At 40.6% G+C, this 25,050-nt stretch overlaps 3 protein-coding genes across 12 annotated transcripts in view; 1 reads left to right on the top strand and 2 right to left on the bottom strand.

Moving 5' to 3' along the window:
- Window positions 1-974: 974 nt before the first annotated feature.
- LOC113417792 (RNA-binding protein 3-like) lies at window positions 975-9,453 on the bottom strand. 8 transcript variants are annotated; one of them, XR_015747841.1, is made up of 9 exons: window positions 8,968-9,453; window positions 7,785-7,900; window positions 7,592-7,698; window positions 5,587-5,689; window positions 5,374-5,482; window positions 5,227-5,294; window positions 2,489-2,589; window positions 1,599-1,671; window positions 975-1,441 (listed from the first exon to the last, which is right to left on the bottom strand). XR_015747841.1 is itself a non-coding variant. In XM_087956691.1 (7 exons), exons 1-6 carry the CDS (start codon window positions 9,195-9,197, stop codon window positions 5,228-5,230), a joined length of 732 nt encoding a protein of 243 aa, XP_087812817.1. In that variant the 5' UTR covers window positions 9,198-9,453; the 3' UTR covers window positions 4,254-4,866; window position 5,227. The 8 variants fall into 8 exon arrangements, 4 of the variants coding, with proteins under 4 accessions (XP_087812817.1, XP_087812818.1, XP_026532143.1 ...); XR_015747842.1 differs by having other exon boundaries at window positions 5,227-5,291; XR_015747843.1 differs by having other exon boundaries at window positions 9,415-9,453.
- A 12-nt stretch (window positions 9,454-9,465) lies between these two features.
- Window positions 9,466-25,050, top strand: part of LOC148132327 (lysozyme C-like) — a 34,891-nt gene continuing 19,306 nt past the window's right edge. The window contains exons 1-2 of one of the 3 annotated variants that reach the window (XM_087956694.1): window positions 9,466-9,652; window positions 24,490-24,705. In XM_087956694.1, the coding sequence (XP_087812820.1) occupies window positions 24,564-24,705 (142 nt within the window). In that variant the 5' untranslated portion in view covers window positions 9,466-9,652; window positions 24,490-24,563. The other 2 variants (XM_087956693.1, XM_087956695.1) reach the window with 2 other exon arrangements.
- On the bottom strand, window positions 14,048-18,220 carry LOC113417807 (homeobox protein prophet of Pit-1-like). The gene is made up of 3 exons (XM_026676382.2): window positions 18,154-18,220; window positions 15,171-15,409; window positions 14,048-14,401 (listed from the first exon to the last, which is right to left on the bottom strand). Exons 1-3 carry the CDS (start codon window positions 18,218-18,220, stop codon window positions 14,048-14,050), a joined length of 660 nt encoding a protein of 219 aa, XP_026532167.2.

Raw genomic sequence — 25,050 nt, 5'->3', positions numbered from 1 at the left:
GAGTGAGCCGATCCAATAGGCTTGATCCTCATAAAGAGGGGGTGGGGTATCCAAGAATTTGAGGTTCACCAGTGAATGATCTATGCATGGCAGGGAAAAAGTCAAATCTCCACCAAATTCAGAACACCCTGTCATTGCTCTGGCAGAAAATTCAGATTGGGTGTTAACCATTGCTGAGTTGGGCCCAACTCTCACATTTTCCTCTATTCATTACTATTGGAATTTTATAGCCTGCTTCTATTCCTTCAGACCCTTCCCCCATTCTGTTCATAGCAGTACATAACCTCACCTGTGGCTCCCACCTCACACACACACAATTCCCAAGATCTTTGCTATGCAAAGCTCTTCTGCATTGACCTCAGCAATCAGAAAACTTACTCAAGCCTTCTAATTATAATCCAACAGGATTTGGGGTTCTCACTGGATTGCTGAGTATCTCACCACTAACTACACCTTCCCTTCATGGCTTTCACTCAAGGTGAACTTCTCCTCACCAAACCTTCCAGCTGATATAAACCCCAATCTTCTTGCAGAGTTCGTTTTATTTTCTTCACCAGTTTATAATCACTGAATACACATTTTACTATCCTTCAGCTAAGACTCAAAATGGCTCCCACATTTGAGTTACTGTCCTCCAGAGTATTCAAAATGGCTCCCAGCATTGGAGGGGGCAAAAGAGCTACAGCTACAGGGCTCTGGGGCAATCACCTCCTTGCTCCAGTCCTTTGCCCACTGCAACTTTTACGTCCAGATGGTCTCAGTTGTCTGGGTAGCTCTCATCCACGCCCTGGTTGGTGTTCAACTCATCCTCCTTCTATGGTATAGAGCTTTTGTCAGTGTGATTTCCTACTACGCAGGGACAGGTGCTGGCATCTTTCTCTCTAGATGTAACAGCCAGCTTAACAACTAACAGTCCTGGTTGTGCCACCAATTATATCACCGAAAGCAACTAGAATACATTATTAAGCCAGTAATTGTTCAATCAGTACACTTTTATTAGAAATTTTGCCATGTTGAGTTTTGGAAATGAAAAAAGTTTTAAGAGCACAGAAAACATACTTAAAAAAACAAATACCCACTGTATAGCAATCATGCACAATCTAAACAAAAGCATTAAGGATTCTCTTACTTTAATCTGACATTCTTCATAGAAAATTTTAGGGCAAGAATTACAGAACTGCATTGCAGTTATATACACCCACTTCCCCAACTTCTAAAACCACAACAGGATCAGAATAATTTATTCATCAATATACAATTTCAGTAAGATGGTTAAGACGTTTTCCAATTTTGTATGGATTCTTAATATGTCGGCTAGTCAGAAAAAGTCCTTGTGGATGCATGTATTTCCAGCAATCTAATATAACCTAGTGACAAGTCCTCTTGGTCTGTTATGATGACACTTGTTACAATAATCCTGATAGGTGTGAATTCCTGCAATCTGATAAAATATAAGAACAATTAGCACATGCTGAAAATTAAGTATGTACCATCAACTGTTATACAGAAGGCATGTTTAACCCCCAAATTGGATTCAATTTTTTTTTCTATCTTCACCCCCCCTTATTTGAAGAAAATATAGAAATTGTTAAACAAACCTGATTGGATAATCTTGGCTCACATCTTCTCTGGTTCATTGTTACACTATTCCAGCAAATAAAGCAGAAAGTCCTGTGAAGAAAGGATGTACTCGTCAATCATTATACAACAGAGAAAAGAAACCTCTGATGCTCATAGATATATTTTGTGACAGACTATCAAGGTAGAACAATGTCACGTATGCTTGGATCTAGTATCTCCTATTCTGATTTTTAATTTTTTTTTAAGAAACTGCTACGCCCGTTAGTGCTTACACCATTGTAATACTAGAATATGTTTCAAACAGAAGGGGTGTTTAAGGATCACAGGGCTCTATCCATTATGCAGAACACAGAAAGAATAACACATTAAAAAAAACAATAAAAAAATGAAGTTGGAAATCTAACAAATTTTGTTTTCTAGTCAGTCATAATTTCTCATATAAGGCATTGATAGAACACAATCCTATTTTGCCTGTAAAATTTTACTATTTTCAGACTTTTGTACTTTTCATCTATAAAGGTAAACTTCTATGCAGCACACTACAGGAAGCACACTTCATCCCACCTTAGGGAAGACTAGCCCCAATCCTTATGACTTTCCAAAATCTCTTAAAATGTAGTTTTAGCAGGCCTGGTGAACCCCTGCCAATAAGATGCCTGTGTTTGGTGCATCACGCACAAGATTTGAATGCATTCCCTCTTATCACATTTATACTTGTTTTAAATTACATTTGTATAGTGCTTTGTTGGTTTGGTTATAACCAATATGCCACCCATGTATAAAACAGGCAACCATGTAAATTTAATCCATAAACAATTGTAATCTTAGAGTAGATATATTATGTGATAGTGGCCAATAGAGTAGGTGTATTATTTAGTATTTCTTTGAAGAAAGAAAATCTACTTACTTTATAGTGTGGTTTTTAGACCCTTGGGTGAAGAAGCAATCTCACTGTTCAATACTTCAGAGGTCAATTTTAGGGCAGAATAACCACTATAATCTTCTTGCCTGCAAACAATAAGTATCACTTAAAAGAAGTTCATTCAAAATTTCAAAAAATTCAGTGATTACAATTCTAAACAAGATACTTCAGGCCTGGGTGACACTGTTCACCAAGTCCTCAGAAGATTCCCCAAATTAACATGATTGTTCTCCCATATTTAAGCCTTTTTCAAAATTATATGAAGTTAATTTAAGTGGGAATAGAAGGCTTCCACACCCAAGCTAGATTTTATTAGGAAACATCAATCCAAGTAACAATCCAAGTTTTCATAAAACACAAGATACTGGAAATGAACAGAGAGGTGGCTGAATGGATCTGAATATTGTTTTAGCGGACTGCCTTCCTCCTTCTTGAAGTAGAATGTCAAGTTACAGGAGCCAGGCAGAACCTCCCACCCAGGATTAAAAAACAAAACAACCCCAAACATATCGAGTCCAAGTTCTGCTAGGGTCCAAAGAGACCCCAGATTTTCCCAATAAATTTGCCAATAACAAAGATCTGTTTGCTGCAGCAACAAGAATGGAGCTCTATGGGAGAAAAGATGCAGACATGAGCAAAAGAGTTACCTCGAAATACAGGACTATTTCCACAAATGAACTAGCCAAGAGCAGCTTTCGTCTCACATGGATCGCACTGAAGGAGGACAACACACTTCGGGGTCTCCAAGGACACTGGCTTCCACATGCTAGCAGAGAATTCTCACAGTGTAAGAACAGGACAGACCTAACTACAGGTAAGGCCAGCTAAGCATCAGTTCAGCCTTAAAGCTGAACAGAAGCTTTAGGCCTTCCAAATGTCAAAAGCGTATTTCTCTACCAGCTCAAAGCCATTTGTTTCTCAAACCACCAAGTAGGGCATTCCCTACTTTTGGAAGTGTTTGTACAAGCAAGGGAAGTTATTTTCCATGCCCTCCACTCTAAGAATACCAATATTAAAGTGCATTACAATTAAAGCAAGTAGCAACCCATTAAGGTTACTCAATGAACATATTTGAAAAATTTAGAAACATTACAAATTCAAGCATCACCATACAGCTTACAAACTTAGCATAGTTTCTTCTATGGCAATAGACTTGCAAACCAGAAATTAATAATTAATCAATACTCTTCAGTGTCAATTCTAAGTTAAATTCACTATTGAATGACACATTTAAAAACTGTTTACGTGCCATTGTATTGAGAAATCCCACTGGGATCCTTGTTAGCAAGTCTGAAGAGCTTTCACCAACAGTCATCACTGGGCTGCAATTTTTATTTCAGCCACTACCCCCCCTCCTAGAAGTAAAAATGATTTCCCCAAGTAGCATTGCAATGTTGATCCCAACACTTTGAAACATTCTAGAACAAAAAATATATTGGCCATACTTGAGCCATATTTGATAGTATCCATTAACAATCGAATATTCATCTGATATCAAGATACATTTACTCTTGTATAGATTATGGTGTTAAATCATGCTAGGACATTGCTTTAATGAGAAGCACAAGTATCTCTAATTATCCCTCCCAATTTGTCAGATTTTTACATTTGTATTTCTTACTTTTTAAATACCTGGCGTACATAAAACCCTCATTACTCAGACACCACTTCAGGGCCTTATTTAAAATGCTTTTACTTATTAGCTATTAAACTATCAAAGAAGTGTAGTGCAAACATCAGGAACAGAGAATTGTTTCAGATGGGATTTTAATGGGCTTCGTAAAGCCAAAACCTCAGTACAGGAAATTCCTTATCCACTTCAAATACAATTAATTGAAATTATGCATATTTCTTCCAGTAAAAAAATGGACAATATAAACAAACATTTTCAAGAACCTCTCAAAGCATTTGAGTTATAGGTTTACTTTACAGTAAAATAGCTTTTACTATGATCAATGTAGTAACACCAATATCTTTAATACCAAATTTTTGCCTTGTCACCCTTGCTTGTTATGCCAAGAGATGAACATCAAATGATTGTACTTTTTCAAAAGACTGGTCAGCTTCCAACAGGTTTACTTTGTAGGGCCCCATGTGTCAAGTTAAAAAAAACTTAGATCGCAAAGGCAAGACAAATAAAACTGGATTTAAAAAATGCTTAAAAACCACTTAAAAAAACCCCTTGAGTAAAGTCTAACAGGCCATCTTGTAGAGGAAGCTTTCAGGCTACATGTGATAAAAGCTATATAAGGGGAAGATCATGTAGGTAATTAAACAAGATTCAGCGAAGCTCCAAAAATCTTTATAAATACAGCCATTGGAAGGACGATCTCGAGTCAGGAAGGATTTTTACTCGGTGTAAGCTGAGGACAAGAAGCAGGTATAATCATAAAGGCACAAGTTTATGGACATGTTGCAGCAATTCATCACTCCTATACTTTTAGATTAGTGTTGCTAGGAATCTCAGACCCTCCCCCAGTTAGCACTCAGATAACTTCTCAATTAAAATTCTAACTCTTTAAGGTCCAACATGCACTCAAATTATTCATCAGTAATGTGACCGAAGGCCTGCAATCAATGGGCAAATACATGGAAAAAACATGTTTGATTTTAACTCAGTAGCTGTAAGTTTCTGTCACTATCCAGTGTAAGTTGGAGCACTGAAAGCTTAAGGACATTTTGAAAAGACAATTTTTTTCTCTCCCTTTCCAACGCCTACTTACCTTAGTTGTCATAGTTGTCTCTATAAGAACCTCCTGAGGAGTATCGATCATTATAGCCTCCTTGACTTCTGAAAACAAGGGATAATATTTTATGCCGGTTCCCTATAGAATGGATTTGCAAAATAAAATGTGTACTACCACAATTACCTGCTGTAGTCACGGGAACTACTGTAGCCTCCACTTCGGCTATCGTAACGTCCACCATAGCTTCTGTCTCCCCCGTAGCTTCTGTCTCCCCCATAGCTTCTATCTCCACCTATAACAATAAAAAAGTTTCAATGGCAGCTGAATTGCAGAAACCCACCTCTATCACCCTTAGTTTAATGCATGAAGTATTTATCATAGGTGTCTTGTTCTTACCTCGGGAATAGCCACGGCCTCGTCCCCTGCCTCCAAAGTAGCCACCTCTGGATCCACGAGATTTCCCAGCATGATCAACTCTGATCTGGCGCCCATCTATAGACTGATAATGAACAAATACTTTAGATGTGATTAAACATCAGGGAATGGAACAGATTATTCTTATGCACATTTTTTAAAACATAAAACCATTTTATATCTTAAAACAGGATTTTAGTCAATGAAGTAATATGAATGCTAAGTGACATTATCAAATTAACGTAAGTAATAAAGCTGCCACTCATAATTTATTTATTAAATATAAAGGCCCCACATTAGAATTCTAGACACCTTTAAAAGAATGGGAAACATTTAAAAACTCATGCTAGGAAAAAACATGCTTTTGGGGAGTGTAGCTTCAAATCAACGTTTGACTCCTGGAGACTGTGTAGATAAGTCCCTACAATTTTCCTGGCAAGATTTTCCAAAATAGTTTGCCCTTGCTTGCTTCCTATGACTGACCCAAGATGACTTGACTGCTTTGTGTCTAAGGCAGGGCCTGAACTCATGGTTTCTAATCTGATGCCTTAATCACTACCTCAAACCTGCCATCTCTCTAACACATATCCCATATAAATCACAATCAGTAGCTCCAACCACTCTACCCCCAAAGCCTGGGAGAACAACAAATAGTTGCCACAATACATAATGTGTGGTAAACTTACATTGCTTGTAATTATTTACACAATCATATAAAAGTCCAACCAATAAAATGTAAATACTCTTATTAAGATGAACTTTCAAATTCAATTTGCTATCCTAAACCTCTTCAAACTAGTATCTTCCAGGCATATTGGGATCTGACTGGAGATTATGGTTAAAACATAACTGGAGGGCTTAAAAGAGGGAAGGCCAGGCTAGTCATTAACCATACCAGCTCTTTAGAAGACTACAATATAGAAATAATTATTTTCAACTGCTAGAGATTTATTCCAAAAAGTCATGCCACATTAGTACCAGACTTTCTATATCAATCCAAGCACAGTGATCTACCTAATTGATCTTGCTGTATTCACTTATTAATATTTAAGGTCTTTTAAATACTAGTCCTCTTGATCCAGGAAATTTAGAAATATTTAATCATAGAAAGGAGACTATTCTTAAAAGACATTTTGGGGAAACATCTAATAAAAGCACACAAATAATGTTAGGGAAAAGAACGTAGCTAGTCTACCAGAAATGTCCTTAACAGTATATTCTAGGAAATGCTCAACAACCCTCAAAATATCTCAGAAATTAGTAGGTGGAGAAGTATGCTTCTGTAGAAGTGGCTGGAGTTTGCCTTTTTATTACAGAAATACTGTTGGCTCTCAGAATGGTGAATTTAATAAGCACACACACACACAACTCACTATACCTCTCCATTCTTGCAACACAGTCTTACTTCTAGGATGCCCATGTTAGCTCATATACTGCCCTTTACTGTTTAAACTTTTTACTTCTCAGGAATATTTTGAGCGTGTACATAAATTCAGTCTCAACGCAATTCACTCTTCCTTCATAGATTTGTTCTATAGTTCAATCCTCATTTGTTCCCTCTTCAGCATCTTCACTGTCAGTACTTTTTTGTTGATGAAAGGCAGGCAACAGAAAGTTATTTTGCAAGACAGACTCATTCTAACTTGCATGGAATAAGTGATAATCTTTGAAGGAAACTATATTTGTATATGTGAATACTGTCCAAATTGTATATCAAAACTTATTTCCTTCTAATAGCCAAAAATGATATGCATACCATCGGTATCACAGATTCTGGTAATTTAGTCAATTAGGTAAAAAAATCTGAAAGCTTTAATTGATACATTAAAAAGGGAAAAAATGTCCAACATCAATGATTCCTGATGCTTTAAAAGCTAAATATCACTGTGCTAGTTTTACTTCTTAGAAACATCTCACTAAATACATATAGCTAGATATATTTTGACTGTGGCCATAACCAATAACAGAATTTTGAAAAAAATCTCACCTCTCCATTCATTGCTCTCATGGCATCTGATGCATGATCAGGATTGGCAAAGGTAATAAAACCAAAGCCTCTTGATCGTTGTGTTTCTTTGTCTTTGATCACAACGACTGTGAGTACAGAAAAAAAAGGTCATTCATCTCTTTTGGTAATCTTCAACATTAACTCACTCCCCTTTATTAGCAGAACACATTACCTTCAGAAATAGGACCAAAAGAGCTGAAATGCTGTTCAAGGCCTTGTTCATCAGTATCAAAGTTCAGGCCCCCGACAAATAGTTTTCCTTCTTCAGAAGACATGATGATGATAAGTCTAAATAAACCAAAAGAATGAATGCTGTGTAAGTAAGATAACTTTTATTGTCACTTTTTTCTGTGAACACACTAGCACACATAAAAATATGGAATTTCTGGTGCCCGCTCTCAATATCTGTATATATATATACACATATATATACATACACACACGGTGTGTGTGTGTGTGTGTGTGTGTGTATATATATATATATATATATATATATATATATATATATATATATATATATATATATATATATATATATATATATATATATATATATATACACACATACACATATACATACATACACACACACACACATATATGAGAGACTTCATCGAAACGTTGCCTAGATACTTCCAATCTTATGCGGGAGAATATGGATCTTTGGTTATTCGGGTTTTCTCCCGCGTAAGATTGGAAGTATCTAGGCAACGTTTCGATGAAGTCTCATATTGTCTGACAGAAGCCTGAAGATGATGAATGAGACTTCATCGAAACGTTGCCTAGATACTTCCAATCTTACGCGGGAGAAACCCGAATAACCAAAGATCCACATACAAATACCCGCGAGAACCTCAGAAAATATATATATATATATATATATATATATATATATATATATATATATATATATATAATATATATATATATATATATATATACACACACACACACATATATATATCTATACATACACACACACACAAGATGCACATGCATACACACAAATATGTGTATATATATATAAAAAAATCACGTATATTATGCTACACAATATACCAGCCATATTTGCTTACGGGAGACGTAAACCAGGCGACTGAGTCCACCTGGAACAATAACCTAGTATAAACTACTTAACTACCCTAAACGACTTTCCATTATTCCACACGCCGCGGCGCGGGTAATTCCGGCGAACCTACCAATGGAGAATCACTAGGCCTGAACCGAGCACATGGCTCCGAACGTCACAGGGCATCCGGAATTCCACGTGACCTTAACCTTTCCGCCAGCCCGCTAGGCGGAAGCTGCCCACGAGCCTGTTCTGCCCTCCTCGTCATTTCAAAGTTTAACTTTACCCAGCGCCCCGTTTGGGTTCAGGATCCTTAAAGAGTCCCTTAAGACACGCTCCCACGCCAGCAACGACGCCCCAAGCTATCCGCTGCCTAGGAACAAAGCCGGGAGGCGGCTCGAGAAGATTAACGAAGGAGAGGAGACGGGAGTTTCTACAGCTGCGCTCCGAGCGCCATTTTGTTAACCCCGCGCGAGGGACCGTTCTGTTCCCTCGTGCCCCCATCCCCCACTCCATGCCCTCCACCACGCACGCGCACCGCACGGCTACGTTATTTCCTTTGGCAGTTAGCAAGGCGCGAGCTTTTCTTCGCCTTCCGAAAGCCTTGCCGTGCGCGCGACTCCCGCTCCTCAAGAACAGGAGGCCTTCATCTCCCCCCCCCACCGTAATTAGGCCAGGGGCGAGGTTTTTTTTCACCCTTACTGGGGGCCAAGAAACTTCGGAGTTTACTTACAAGAAGTCGCCTGAGCTGGACCGTACTCAAAATGCGGCCCGGACACCGCCCGCGCGACGCTTATATTGGATCCCGCCCCCTATCGCGATCACGTGGCCTCCACAGGGTCGTTGTATGGCTGTCGGGTGCTGCACCGAGAGTTAAAGCGGTTGGATCGCTGATGGCGCTTTTTACTACCGTTTCCTCTTGCCGGATGTGTAGTGCCCCGGAAAAGAAGCTCCGGTGGCAGAATGGAGCCGTATATATACACGGTTGACTTGTAGGTGTGCCTTAAGTGCTGACTGATGCACGCACGATCGCTAGCTTATTTGAAGGGAAAGTGTCTTCTGGATACTTCCCCATGTTACGTTGAGATACGTGTACTTGTAAAGTAAAATCCCGCCTTTTATTATTTCTATAATAAAAGGCGGGATTTTACTTTACAAGTACACGTATCTCAAGTTAAGCGGATCTGCTTTCATTTTCTTTTCTGACTGCACGATTCCACGTGTGTAGCAAGAGGACGCGAACACCAAGAAAGCAGGCAGATGTTTCTGAGGTCGAGTATGATTGTCATAACCAGAGTGCAGAACCCCGGGCAACCGCGAGATGGCGGCAGAGAGCCAGAGCTCTCCAGCACTTCAAGAGCTACTACTTCTTGTTCCTACCAGGTTTTTTGTTTTCTTTTTGCTGAGATGATGGCAGCCTATGAAAGAGTGAAGAGAAATTAATGCTCTAGTGTCTAGTCTTTTTCCCCGTTCGAGGAATGGGGATTTGCAGGTCTTGAGTCGGTATATTCTGACAAAGTTGCCCAATTTTTAGGCAAGAGCAGAAGAAATGCCTGCTTGACTACGAAAGGAAGAATGGTTGGAAAGAAAGTTCTATCATATGTGGTTCTTTTTTTGGGGGGGTGGGGTTGGTTCTTTTTTTTTTGCATGCCACCATTATTGAGTTGAGTGGTCTTATAAATCCAGTAATATTTTTTTCTGAATATTTTTTTTTTAAATGAGCTTTTGTTGGTCAGAGTTTAACAATCTAATTACCGGTATGTGCATGTCTATTCAGGAGATCCTTTCAAAGGGGAGAGCAGGTTGATCAGCACGATGCTTTCTAAATACATTACAGTGAATGCTTACTCCTCCACAATCACTCAGCACAATCAGTTGTTGGTGTAGGGTTCCCTCACTGAATAGTATGCTGTCACCTCAATTCTCCTGTCTCCAATCTGAAAAAGCAGATGGGACCTAAAAGTGTACCATCTGCTATCCTATCTTGTGTCCTATCTTGTGTGACTATGGAGATGCAAGTTTCGTCATTTCATTCCGAACTTTTTCCATTCTAGCAGACAAGATAACTTGAGTTTTACAAACATCTCTGGCTTGTACCGTAGTTGCTAGGATAAGCACAAAAGGTTGCCATCACATCTCCTCCCCCCTCCCCAGGCTTGGCCTACATTTCAAGACAGGAAGTGCTGCTGAGAGGATCATGATTTGCTCCTGCTAGAATATCTTGAATATATTGGCCCCCAAATAAGTGATGTTTGTAAATAGCAAACAAGATTCTAAAACATGAAGACATATAAACAAGATAGCTAAAACATGAAGAATGGTTGCAGGAATTGGATTTGTCCAGTCTAGTGAAAAGAAGGACTAGGAGTAACGGGATAGCAGTGTTCCAATATTTGAGGGGTTTCCACAAAAAAGAGGGTTGAACCTATTTTCCGAAGCACCAGAAGGCAAGACAAGAAACAATGAATGGAAACTAATCAAGGAGAGAAGCAACCAAGAAATAAGGATAAATTTCTTAATAGTGAGAACAATTAACCAGTGGAACATCTTGTCTTTAAAAGTTGTGGGTGCTCTATCACTGGAGGCTTTTAAGAAGAAACTCGACAGCCACTTGTCTGGAGTGGTATAGAGTTTCCTGCTAAAGCAGGTGGTTGGACTAGGAGATCTCCAAGGTCCCTTCCAACTCTGCTATTCTGTTATTTGGAAAGGACACATCTGCAATCTGGAAATATTCCTTGATCCTCTGCTGTTACTGGATTTGCAGATGATAGGAGCAGAAAGGAATTATTTTGTGGGGCTATTATAACTAATACATCTATATTGCTGTACGCCCAGGGTTAGACCAGCATATACATCCCTCCCAGAGAAAATAGGGACAATAGGGATCTTGCCACTTTTGTCTAAATTAGAACAATAGCATAAAGGAGACCTGCAACACATCCACTCTGCTGAAATTTACTGAGTGGGCAGAAATGACTGGAGGCAAGTGGTCCCCCTCAGGTATCCAGGCCCAATGCCATACAGTGATTCATAGGTAATAACTATCCCCTTGAATTATGCTCAAAAGTTGATTACAATTTATACATAAAGGGAACATCTTAATTTTTAATCTTTCCCAGAAAAAATATATCCCAATTTCAGATTTCCTCAAGGTCTAAATTCGCCTCCAGCATCTAGAGACGTTAATGCGTGTCTTGCACATACCTACTGAGATGTGAGCATAACTGAATGTATAGTGGATTGCAAGCTAAAGATTTTGGATAACTGCCTGGATGCATTGGGATATTCACTCATGCAAGGAAGTGGATGTAAATCCATACATGGAAATACATGGCACTCTTTTCTTAGCAGCTTTTCCTTTTCCAAAATATCAAGCAATGCATGACTTCTGAATGCCTGATGTGCAGGTGGTTTAGAGTAAAAAAATCTGGATTCATTTTGATATTGACCATTACATAAACTGTTATTGACGTTCCAAATAGATATTTTCTCCATTTCAGAAGTGCTCTGAAAGCAGTGAATCTAAAATCCCTCTCCCTCCCACCCCCCAACAATGTGGGCTGGAGAAAAGGGGCAGAAACTTGCTGAAATGGTTGTATGATATTGGATGTATACTTTTGGGGGGATTGAAGCCCACTTTCCCCACTCACATTTTTATTGTAGTTTGCAAAGTGAAGCAAGAGAGTGTCAGAAGCTGAGAAGTAGCATGAAACAATTACTTTAAAAGGCAAAATTGTCATTGAATAACCAGCATCAAGTGTGTGAAAATATTCTTGGGAGCTGAAATGGAACATAACTATTGCTTTCTAGGTAGAACAGAAGTGGTAGGCTAGAAAGAGATTGAATCTTGATTCTATTTTCATATCTCTTTTACCTGGATTTAAAGTCAGGGTTATGATTTTATCTCTCTTACCTGTATTTAAAGTTAGGCTTGACAGTACTTGAGAAAAAAGGCAGATGTGCAGAACTACAGAATGTTGTTATCCATGGTGCACAAAAAATGTTATCATCTCTCTGCAAACTTGTACTTTCCAGTTGCTGAACTAAAACATTTTTCACTCTGATATTATGAGCATTATGCTGTGTGAGGATAATTGTCAGGCCGAAAACCAAGAATGACACGTGATTCTTCCAAACAGAGTTCTTTATTGTTCCACACCTATAGACAAAAATCTTGCCAGACTGGGCACTCTATCTGCATCTACAATATATTCTGTGAGGGGCTTCACACTCTTTCTCATACTGGGCTGAGTTGACTCTTATTCCTTTGCAATGCACCCTCTCGCCCTTTGGGAATCTTTGCTTACTACACTCCATCACAGTAATGGAAGTTAAATTTCAATTCAGTATGCACAGAGAAGCATGTTGCTATGGGGCTAAACTAGGACTGGTGGGAAGGTAGTGGAAGAGGAATGGTATGCATGTTCCCCTGAAGGAAAAACAATAAAATCCTCAGATTGAATTTGGCTCCTGGTGACTACGTGGACATAACTACAGGATTTTCTTGGAAATTGACTGCCATCACTAACAGAAAAATTTATAAAATGATTAGGAAAGATTTTATGTCATGCCTATCTGTCTGAAGCATTTGGTTTTCAGACTCTATTCCAAAGTTCTAACAGATTGTATAGATTGTTTTGTAATATCATTTGTTTAGATTAAAGTTTATACAGGTTGTCCTTGACTTATGACTACAATCAAGCCCAAAAGTTGCATTACTAATCAAGACAGTTGTTAAGTGAGTTTTGCCCCACTTTATGTCCTTTTTGCCACAGTTATTAAGTGAATCACTGCAGTTGTTAAAGTTGTGACACGGTTGTTAAGCGAAACTCACTTTTCCATTGGCTTTGCTTGTCAGAAAGATACAATAGGTGATTGCATGGCCCCCAAGGCACTGCAACTGTCTTAAATACATGCCAGTTGGCACATATCCAAGTTTTGATCATGTGACCATGGGGATGCTGAAATGGTCAGAAGTGAGAAAAAAGGTCATAAGTCACTTTTTCCAGGCCTTTCTCACTTTGAACGGTCATTAAACAAATGGTTATATGTAGAGGACTACTTGTACATTATTTTATTTAGAAATACAAGTCACATTTGTTTCATTATTTATTTGTTAAAATTAGATGTATTGAAATACACATTGGTCCTAAAAGTTTTAAGTTTTGTCAACTGCAGCCCAGCTGACTTTGGTTTCTATTCTGTGTCAAGTTGGAATAAAGAAGTTTGAAGCACAAACCGTTTGAGACTGAAATCGTGCCTAGCAAACAGCTTTGCCAGAAAAAAATGAATAGGACACCTTTGGGTATCTTTATCATGATCTCCTCTACCTGTACTTTTCCTCAGTTCCTGCAAGCAAACAGCTCCTAGTCCCAGTATACACCGGGATCAAGATTAAGAGAGAACACAGAAGTCGATGGGGTAGCTGTAGAAGAGCTGAAAGTGCGTAGGGAATTATACCAGTCTTCATGACTACGAGGGCTTTGAGGATGATGGGGGACAGAACAAGGAAAAGGGGCAGAAGTAGGAGAGGGGGGCGGTAGAGTGTAGGTGGAAGGGAAATGGGGTAAATGAGGATGTGGTCCAAGTGTGGGGGAATATTGGTATTGTCGAGGAGGAGGTACAGGAATGGGGCAGATAGAGAGAACAGCAGGCGTGGTTTGCTTTGGTAGAGCCCGTTCTTGCTTTCGCTGCTTTGCCCGACGGTTCTGGAACCACACCTGACAAAGACAGAGCAAAAATAAATAATACAGTAAGGGCAAAATTACAGAAGAGCCATGTTTGTCTAAAGGGCCACGGGAAGTTCTTGGCAACTACTGGTATTTTGCATTCTCAGCTGAAATCCTTTACAAATTGGTAAGTGACTTAGCTGCTACTGCATCACATAGATTGTGAATGCCTCAAATGTATGCATGACATCAAATATTTAAGGTTAAATGAATGCCAAATTTCAAGCTGATGAACCCATTAAGAATTCTTAAGGATTAACAAAATGCTAAAATATTACTGGGGAATAAATTCACGTAGAATTCAAAATATAAAAGGAAAGCATGTGGCTTTAAATAGTTAAAAATCAAACATCCTTTCACTTGTGGTATGTAGCAGGGATGGGCAGTGAGTGGGTGGGCACATGATTAATGAGCCTCAGTTTCTTGTGGTCCTTGGCCTAGCAGCCTCATATTAGCAATGAACTCACATCTCTAGCAAACACAGTATCTTGCTTGCCTGACAGCCATTTGAGAAGTAAAAGAGGAAGGGTTGCCAGAAAATATTTTAAAGGGGAATAGATGGTTCTGTCCATGTTCTGTGAATGGTATCCAGGGTGAATTTCCATTAGCACTCCTGGTGGAAAACAGATTCTTTGATATAAAGCAAGGGACAATCCATGGCTGTTTTATTTACCCAAATTCTAAAAAGCCTTTTCAGGCTAGTTTAATATGTCTAAGTAGCCCATTAATCAGAAGTTCTCTGGCTCTGTTGATCAGGTACCTGGATGCGAGCTTCATTGAGTTTAGTAGCCCTGGCCAGTTCCTCTCGGCAATAAATATCAGGGTAATTATTTTTTGTAAAAGCTGTCTCCAGATGGTCTAGTTGGTCCTGGCTGAAGGTAGTGCGGTGTCGACGGCGGGTAGGAATGGCAGTTGTATTCAAGGAGTCAGGGTCTGCAGGAGAACTCAGGGAGCCTCCAACCAGGCCAGGGAATTTCTTATAGAGGGAAATGTCAACATCTGGAAAGAAATAAGAAAATTCCCTGATGTCTTATTCTTCTAATCTGCAAGGAACCTCTATTTCAATATTCCATATTCAGAATATTCAGATATTCTAAATGTGACCTGCTGCAATTACCTGAATAATTCCCATCCTTGTAAATGTGGTAACCAGTACTTTGGTGAGGTAACTAGTACCTAGTACCATATCCAGGAGTATCATTTGTTATACATTGAGTAGGAGCACAAAAGCTTTGGAGATGGATTTATAATAAAGGTAGGGCCTTGTCCACACTGTCAATTCCCTCATCCTCTTAGGTGTTATATCTAGATGACTAGTTTTCCCAAAATAAACACTGGGACCCAATTTACATAGTTATTCATGACAATTGATTATTTAATTTCAAAAAAGTCCTGCCCCAAAAGTACAACAACAAAAAAGAAAAAAGGTCAATGTTTAGAAAGGCTTTTCTATAATGAAAATGACTACTAATTCCATGAATGTTGGGTCCTATCATATTAATTCTCAGTCACTGCAATCTCCTGACTTTCCTCAGAGGTCCTGGCAATGAAGCTTAGCAGACTTTACATATCTTGAGGCTAGCATTTTCAACATAAGAGCAGCCTCAAGATATGGAAATGTCTTTTACTTTAAGTCAAGTACAATGAAAAGTGACTCAAATTTGCTCAGTTATGGGGTACAGATGAAAGGCTGTGGGCACACGGCCAAAACAAGATGTTGTAAGCATGTTTTGTCATCTTGATTAAATGCAAATGGGGAAAGCCTCACTGGGCTCTGAAGAAATGAAGTTTCTCCACTAGCAACTGGGTCTGTGAACTTCCATTTTTAATATAGTACTATAAAGGGCAGCAGGGATTGTAAGAAATTGGCATAGCAACCCACAGATTTGGAATGCTGCTGTCATCAGGAAGACCTGAATTAACATGATCATCATGAAAAGGTCTTCCCAGGCCTCCACAAACCAGAAGCTAGTTACATCATTCAGAATATTCCCCTACTTTATTTATTTACCATATTTATAGACCTTGTAGTCTATCAGATTCTGAGTGGTGTACAAAAACAAAACCAGCCAAAAACCATACCTTACTTTCACTGGCACTTCTTTAGTACAGCAAAATACCTCTTAAGAAAAGCCAACATGTTGTGTAACTTTGGCTGAACAGTTTATATTGTAATGGTTTTTTTTAATGCTGGCAGCTGGCAGCATCAGACACTGTGATATGTTGATAAACGAAATCCTGTGGTAGAAACAGTATTTTTCTCTCTCAGTTGCATCTCACCAAAATAGCTAGGATTAAAGCTTGGGAAATATGATGCTTCAGCCCCCACTCTCTGGCAGAACTTGAGATCGTGAGAGCCAAGGCAACACAATGGCCTTGCCTGAGAAACTAATTAATTTGGGTCGGCAATGTTGAGGAATTTGAGAATCTAGGTTTGGAGCCAAAGACCTTTCTCATTAAGAAGTGTGCATCCCTCAGTTTGGGGAGGACCTGCACTGGGGATTATAAGTCTCCTAACCACTTTCATTCTCCCCCTACTATCTTCTAGCTCTGGTTGAGGGGGCCTTCTGTGATGGGGGAAAAAATTCCCCCTCCCTCCACCCAATGCCATGTTTTTGTTGAGGATGTAAGAAAGTTACCCAGCTTAACAGAGCTGCCAGCCAAACCACACTGAGTGGGGCCATGGTCCTGTCCTGAATACAGGAATCCCAGATTAACAACCCTGCTCCTCCAAAAGTCTGAGAAAGCCCTTTTCTAAGAACTACTAGGAGGTCACAGTGGTAAGCAGCCCTGTAGAGTGTGGGTCCCCCCCCCTCGAGCCCCCACCATTGCAGTGCAAAGAGAAAGACGAGGCAAATGCAAGACACCCTATCTGGGGATTTTGTGTTGGCTGCAAGAGCAGAGTTGGACTCAGAGGGCAGAATCAATCAAAAGTGCAGATATTGCCTGGATATATGCCTTTTTATTGTGTTATTCTGTTCAAGTCAAATTTTGCTTTAGAAGAAATATATTGGTCAGGGATGCTTTAATTTGGAGTTCTGCTCTGGAAGAAAGAGTGGACCAGATAGCCAAAATGGCCTGCTTCAAATTTAAATAATGTAATTTCCAGTCATATTTTTGCTGTGCTATACCTTGGGGAGATTAAATGGGAGGGAGGAAAGGAGAGAAAGAAGGAAGGGAAGGAAGGAAGGGAAGGAAGGGAAGGGAAGGAAGGAAGGAAGGAAGGAAGGAAGGAAGGAAGGAAGGAAGGAAGGAAGGAAGGAGGGAAGGAAGGAAGGAAGGAAGGAAGGGAAGGAAGGCAGGAAGGGAAGGAAGGAAGGGAAGGAAGGAAGAAGGGAAGGGAAGGGAAGGAAGAAGGGAAGGGAGGAAAGGAAGGGAGGAAAGGAAGGAAGGAAGGAAGGAAAATAAATCACAGCAAGCATGGTTAATTTAATAGAGAACTAAAGCACAAAAATGAAAGCTATTTCAACCTCAGTGGTTTAGAAAAAAAGCATTCCTCAATTTATCTTGAACATGTTCATGGACTCCTAACTACTACCTACTTGATCTCTCATTTGGGAATGGATCTGCAATGTGCTGACTCCCAGTAAGTACAACCCTGAAACCCTCTTCACACAGGCAAGCTTTCTCTTAAGTTGTTGGATGACCTGTTCTTCAACCTACCCTCTTCTACTCAATCTGCTTTGCATCTAGGTGCCCTTTGAATATCCCTGTTGCCCATAGACCAAGGTTCTTCAACTCACCAGCTCTCTCAGGATATGCTTCAGTGAACCCCACACTCTTCCTCTTGCCTGCTTGTCCACCCTCCATCTCCTTTAAGATCTTCAGTGCTCCCCACTCCTAAACTTATAAGTGAAGGCTGACGTCACCTTTTTTCACCTGACTGTGTGGGGGTGTGTCAGGGCATCTTGCAGCTTTACTTGATGCCTCCTCTGTCTGGGCCTGGAGGGCACCATTTAATGGTGGAAATGTTCAACAAAGGGAAGGGACAAAACAAGACTAAGGAGCATGGAACATTTGAAATCCGGGCATGGCTGCAGCTTGGAAGTCAGTTTGTGTATCTATAAAGACTATAAAGATAGCTATCCTTTACACAGACAACATATGTGCACAGGTACTTTAGATGAGTCTTGGCTCAGCTAAAATTCCCAATAATTCCTTCTGGAGGCCAGGGTCTTTGTTAAGAGTTTATTGCAACTCTCTGTTGAGGATAGGCTGGTGTGAGTGTGTTTTTCTTACTATTTTTACAATGTTCTCTGATTGATCTAGGAGCACTGAGGCATGCCAATCCCTTCAGGAATGGGTTGAACAGTTTCCCTGCCTAACAGTGCATTGGAGGCCCCTCTGTGGGTGGCAGCCCAGGACTGAGATAAGGTTCCAGCAATCATGGCTTTCTATTGTCAGGGCAAATCCCTTGAAATAGCAGAACTACCCAGCCTCAAAAGAAGACCCTGCCTACCTCACTACCTCCTACCTCTGCTGTTTTGACTTTAATTCATGGCCTCATGGCCTCGCCACATTCAGATTCTGGATATCCCACACAGAGGCGGTGTGTCCCCAGCGGTCCAGCCCTTGTTATTCTGCAGGGCTTTAATATTAACAATTGCGCAGCTTAAGAACAAATCCAGGCACAAAAGGGCAAGATGGAAGCAAACAGGTCTAGCAGCTGTGTGAATGTGGAGGTGTGCGAGAGTATAGATGTATAGATGTGTGAGAGTGGAATTCTCAATTAGTCCAGATTTGTGGGTAATGCTTTCTGGCTATCGAATGAGTTCCAATAATGGTTTTTATGTCCTACTCAGCCAAATTGGTTTTTGCTTATGTCTGTTCCTTGGCTGCCCTGGCTGCCCAGGACATTCCAGTAATATAGAACAGGAGTGTGAAAGAGCTCCCAGTTCTTCAAATAGGCAAAATTTCATTCATAGGGTCAACAAGAGGCTAGAAGGCTGTTTCAGTTCCCTTGTATGCTTTTACCTCATCATTGTTTCAATGTGGTGAGATGTAAAGGGGAAAGATGGGCTATATGGGGTGGGTGGGGGAAACTATCACAGCTATATCTGTATCTCATTATGTTCAGTGGCCTTCCAGAAGCCAGAAAATAGATTCTAATTTACATGCAGATGGTAAACATAGAAGGCTACACTCATGACCTCTACATATCTGCTGGTCCTGTTTGGTTGAAAGTGAAAAATATGCACATATAACTGAATGTGCCAGTCCTTTTCTGTCTTTTCTGCTGAGCATGAGATCATGTGCTGAAGTTTGAATAGAAGGTGCAGTTGCAATCTAGCATCTTGGATTACAGAGGTATTTTCAGGGTGTTTCAGAACTTGGTAGTCTCATCTCTCCTTTTTATCATCTCTATCACACAAATGAGATCATCCATCAGTTTGGGGTCTGGTATCATCAATAGGTGGAAGGTGCCCCATTTTGTACGCCTTGAATCTGAGCTGGCCAAGTGATGCTATCAGTGTCCTATCTCAGTGTCTGGAGTCTGGGTGAGCCTGGATGGGGAGGAGCAGACTCAAGCTCAATCCTGCCAAGATTGAGTGGCTGTGGATTTTGGGCCCTTTGAACTTGGGGATTTTCTGTCTTAGATGGGGCTACTCTTTCCCATTCAAAACTGGTGCTAAGTCCAGGGAGGACATCTTGGATTCACAACTTTTGCTTAAAGAACGGGTGAAAACTGTGACCAAGAGGTTGTTTACACAGCTTTTGTTAATCTGGTAGTTGCACCCATTCTTGCATTGGGAGGCCCTTCAGATGGTAATCCATATCCTAGTTACTTCATGGTTTGACTACTGCAGTGTACTATATGTGGGGTTGCTGTTGAAGGCCATTCAGAAGCTGCAGCTGGTCCAAAATACAGGCAGTGTTGGTCATGCTTCAATATGCCCATGTGACACAATTTTTCCGTAGCCTGCAGAGTTGCTAGTAGGATTTTGATTCACTCCAAAGTATAGCTTTTATAAGCTATAGGCTCTTCATGGCATTGGCCAGGTTACTTGAGGGACTACCCATCTTTGATTATTTCTATCTGTATGATAAGATTCCCCCCCCAAATGCATATCATTCTATTCTGATTCTATTCTGTAAGTTGTTTAAAACCCAGATGCTCCTAATCCTTGAGACAGAGTGTTGGTGGAGCCCTATTTGGCTGGCTGTTGAGCAGTATATCCAAATGTTGAGATTCTTTTTATTGTTTTCTTGTTTTATATGTGAACCATCCATAGACATTTTAGAACTGAGCATCTTCTAAATCAATCAACCAATCACTCAACCAGCCAGACAGTCAAATAATTCAGGGTTGGCTTCATTCATCAAAGTTAAGAAGGTGGATTTTCAGAGGAGAGATGAAATCAGGAGTGGCTGCCATTGCATGAATATGACAGATGAGAATACCATTTCCCATTCCAAGAGGTTGGGCTTGAGGTGAGAGCAGATACAGGCTATGACATCAAAGGATGACCTCAGAGCTGAGGTTCTAGAAGTCAGGTGAACTGCCATCTCTTCATGGGGTACATTGGCAAGTGTGTCTTGCTGGGCCGATTAAGAACTTTGTTGTGGCCTGGAGAAGTTCGAGCTGGAAAGTTGGAGCCTCACTTTGTCAGCTGTCACTCAGAATCTTCTGGAGCTCTTGACTTGGCATCCACAAAGGATAATACCCTGAATACTTCTTCCTTTCATTTTACCTGGCTGCTATGCTAACTTGAAATTTGCTTGGACTTGACCTGCATGAGGCAAGCTATTTACTTATGGTTAATCATTCTGAACTTCGGGGCTGAGGTAAGAGATGGGCCACTGATAAAATAAGTCTTCCTCAATTCTTTGTCCCCCTTAGAAGGTGAAAATTATTGGGTTGTTGCCCTGCATCAGAAGCCAGAGGACTAGCTTGAAATATAAATTGCCTGCTGTAGATCACTTCTGTTGAGCAGCTCTTTCTACCTTTGTTGAGTGTGAGATGTACCTGTACAGTCAATTTAAGTTTGGAAAAACAGTATCCCTCACCATTGGTTGAAGTTGAGGGCAGGTGGAGCTCAGCAACACCTGAAAGGGCATAGGCAGGCATACCTCTGAATGCCCATTCACAGAGACTGTACAATGAGTGATTATACAACCACCCACACCACACTGAACTGAAAGTATTGCTTATTTATGTGTACCCATGATCTTTGTACATGTTTATCATTGAGTGCTGATGGGACGTATGATATCTGTATATAATTGTATATTCCACATCATAAGCAGAGGGCAGTTTATTTAGCCTGAGTTTCTTCCTTAGTGTTATCATGCAGTACTGTTTCTACCTCATTTCTCTATGGAACTGACTGGGACACCCATCAGGAGCATGACCAGTAGACCATAACATATAGTGATAATCATCTAATACGTATCCAAGTAAACCAATGTATAAATCATATGCACATTTAAGATATATCTGAAAGGGGCTAGGGTAGGCCAGGCCAGCACTTGAATCTGAAAGGTCTCCTAGTCAGATCCTGAAGTACATGAGTCTGTTTCTTTTAGCCTTGTACTGAGAGTTGCTCCCTGCAATCCCTTGTTCCGTGACTGTAACTAAGAACAGGGGTCTCCAACCTTGGCAGCTTTAAGACTTGTGGACTTCAACTCCCAGAATTCCTCAGCCAGCAAAGCTGGCTGAGGAATTCTGGGAGTTGAAGTCCACAAGTCTTAAAGCTGCCAAGGTTGGAGACCCCTGACTAAGAACACTGTTGATTAGATCAGACTCAATAGATCCGTGAATTCATTGGAGCCCTATGCACAATGGAGCCTTATGTCAGCAAATTCATCCTTAGTTTATGTTTGGATATCTCACCATAAAGCTTTCACTCATTGGTTCTCTCATTGGTGTTAGGGAGAATAAATCTCTTCTCTCTTTCCTGGGACATCTCTTCATCCCTTCACATATAGGAAGACTGCTATCATGTCTCCACTCAATCTTCTCTTCTATAAGTTAAACATACCAACTTCTTAAAGTTGGTAGTATTTGTAGGATTTAGCCTCCAAATCCCTTCATGTTTTACACCCATACCCACACAAACACAAAGTAATATGGGTGGGAAGATGGGCAGCCAATAAAATTTACAAATAAATAAATATAAAATAAGGAAGGAAAAGGAAAAACACAAAGAGAAAGAAAAAAGTGCAAGAAAAAAGCTAAAGAAAAATAGAAAAGAAAAGAAATAAAATACAAAGAAATGACTTCCAATACAGGTAGTCCTTGATATATGTCCACAATTGAGTCTGGAAGTTTGCTGTAAGTTCTTGCAGTTGGGTCACCACACGACTTATTTTTATGGTGGTCGCTAAGTCAATCACCACCATAGTCATTAAACAAATCATGTCCAAATCTAGCTTACCTTCAGGCCTGGGCACATAGTCAGGTGTTCAGGGCCTTACAAAGGACCAGTAGGATTGGGGCCATCCTAATCTCTGGAGGGAGAAGTTTCCAGAGGGCAGGTGGTAAGGCAGAGAAGGCATATCTGCTGGTTCCCACCACCAATATTCCTTGGTTGACAGGACCCAGAACATACTGGCTGACCAGACTGAATGGGTAGAAATAACTGGGAGAAAACAAGCCCTCAGGTAACCCAGTCCCAAGCCATGCAGGACTTCAAAAGACAAATGAATTGTACTCAAAAGCACATTGGCAACCAATGCAGTGCACATAGTGGTGCAGTGCACATAGTAACTGACACCATTTACTATCCATGCAGCTGCATTCTGCTCCAATTGAAGTTTCCAAATGTTCTTTGAGGGCTGCCCCATGTAGAGTGTATTGCACTGGTCTAGATGGGAAGTCATGAGGGTGTAAATGACAGTGAGCAGGGCCTTCTAATCCAGGAATGGGTGCAACCGATACACAATAAAAAGGTGTGCATAAGTGCAGCTGTCACCTGCTCCATAGCTGTGTGTCCAAACCGACCCCTAGTTTGCACATTGAGTCTGTCTGAGGCAGTGCTGACCCATCCCAAACCCAAATTGGAAACTCCTCATATTAGAAGGTCCAAACATTCATGACCTAGTCTTGCTTAGGCTGAGCTAAAGGCTACTGCATCCTATTTGGGGCTCCGCAGCCTCCAGACCCTGGGACAGGATGTTCATGACATCATTCTGGCAGCCTGGAATGGAGATAAAAAGCTAGGCATCATCAGCATACTGTTGATACCTCATCCTAACTTGTTGGATAACCTCACCTAATGTCCAGTGGCCTCATGTAGATGTTAAACAGCATTACCAGTTCTGTCTCAAACCACAGCTTCTTCCTTGCTTTCCCCCGTGTGATTTTTCTTTTGGTTTCTGAAACACTTCTGTAGCCTCACATCAGTGGTGGTATTCTACCGGTTCTGCCCAGTTCTACCGAGCCGGTAGCGCCAATGAGCAGCGGAGACCAAACCGGTTCTCTCTTGAGGAGCTGCTGTTGAGCCTGGGGTCCCATACTAACCTTTATTCCCTGCTTTTGAAGCGCAACTGCTTTGCGCGCACAGCAGATTGCTGCGCGGCAGCTGCTGAAGCGACAGGGAGAGTGCAGGATTGCAGGAGGTGAGTTAGAAACCCTCTGCGCCTGCGCAAAGTACACATTTGGCACATGCGCACAAAGCGCGCCCACTGAACCGGTGGTAAAAATATTTGAAATGCTGCACCGCTGCCTCACATGCATATTCTTTCCCAGTCTTCTCAAAACTTTGATGAGTTTTCTTATTCAAAACATTCTGAGTAAATCAACCTAGAAACTATTCCGGTTGCAAAAGTCAGGAGGTGAGCAAGGTTGACTGCTGTTAATAAGATAATGTATTTTTGGTACAGAAACCAAGCAAGACTTGAGCCTCTTCCCTATATATGCATCTCTTAAATAAATATTTTGAAGTGTTTCATGAGCTGACTATTCTTTCTACAACCCACAAGTCAATTCTGGCCATTTGGCTATGCCATCTCTGCACTTCCATTGTGTGTGTCTCTGAACTGCACCCTTGCTTCCCACTGTACAAAAACAACTCTCCATATCAAACGGAACCTTCTCATCAACAGTTTGTTTCTAGATGTTTCTCTTCTCTTTGTAGAACTGTCAGCCTGGGAAAGCCCCCCTCCCATTTTCAGGCTACTGGAGATAGCAGAAGCACATCGTTGAAGAGCAATGAAAGGTCTCTGCCTGTGGTTAGCTCTGTTGACCTGCCTTGTGGTGAAAGTCTATGGCAAGATCTTCAATCGTTGTGAACTGGCATCAGTAATGCGACGTTGGGGAATGGAGGGGCACGAGGGCTACACTTTGGATGACTGTGAGTAACCTCCATGGAGTGTCCTGATTGTTCTTTTTTTTAAAATCATGATCACCGCTTTCTACCTGAAAGGGTGGCAAAAAAGAACATACTGCTTTTGCTGAACCTGCTCATAGTTTTAGAACGGACTGTAGAAAGCCTGAGGCAGGAATACAAATGGCTCTGAATCCTGCATTCTTCTAGCTCTTTTCAAGTGCGGTGTTTGATTCTGGAACCTTTTCACGTGCCCACACTGTGCAGGAGTCAGCTAGTGCAAGGCTCGTTTATATAGAGCTGCCTCGGCAAGATGGGTGATAGAAATTTAATAATGAATTTAAAAATATATATATATTTAAAAATAGAATG

Source organism: Notechis scutatus, chromosome 2 (genome assembly GCF_049901735.1).
Source record: "Notechis scutatus isolate UNSWTSFEM ecotype Mainland chromosome 2, rNotScu1.2, whole genome shotgun sequence".
Lineage (NCBI taxonomy): Eukaryota > Metazoa > Chordata > Lepidosauria > Squamata > Elapidae > Notechis > Notechis scutatus.
This window is presented reverse-complemented; position numbering and strand designations above follow the sequence as displayed.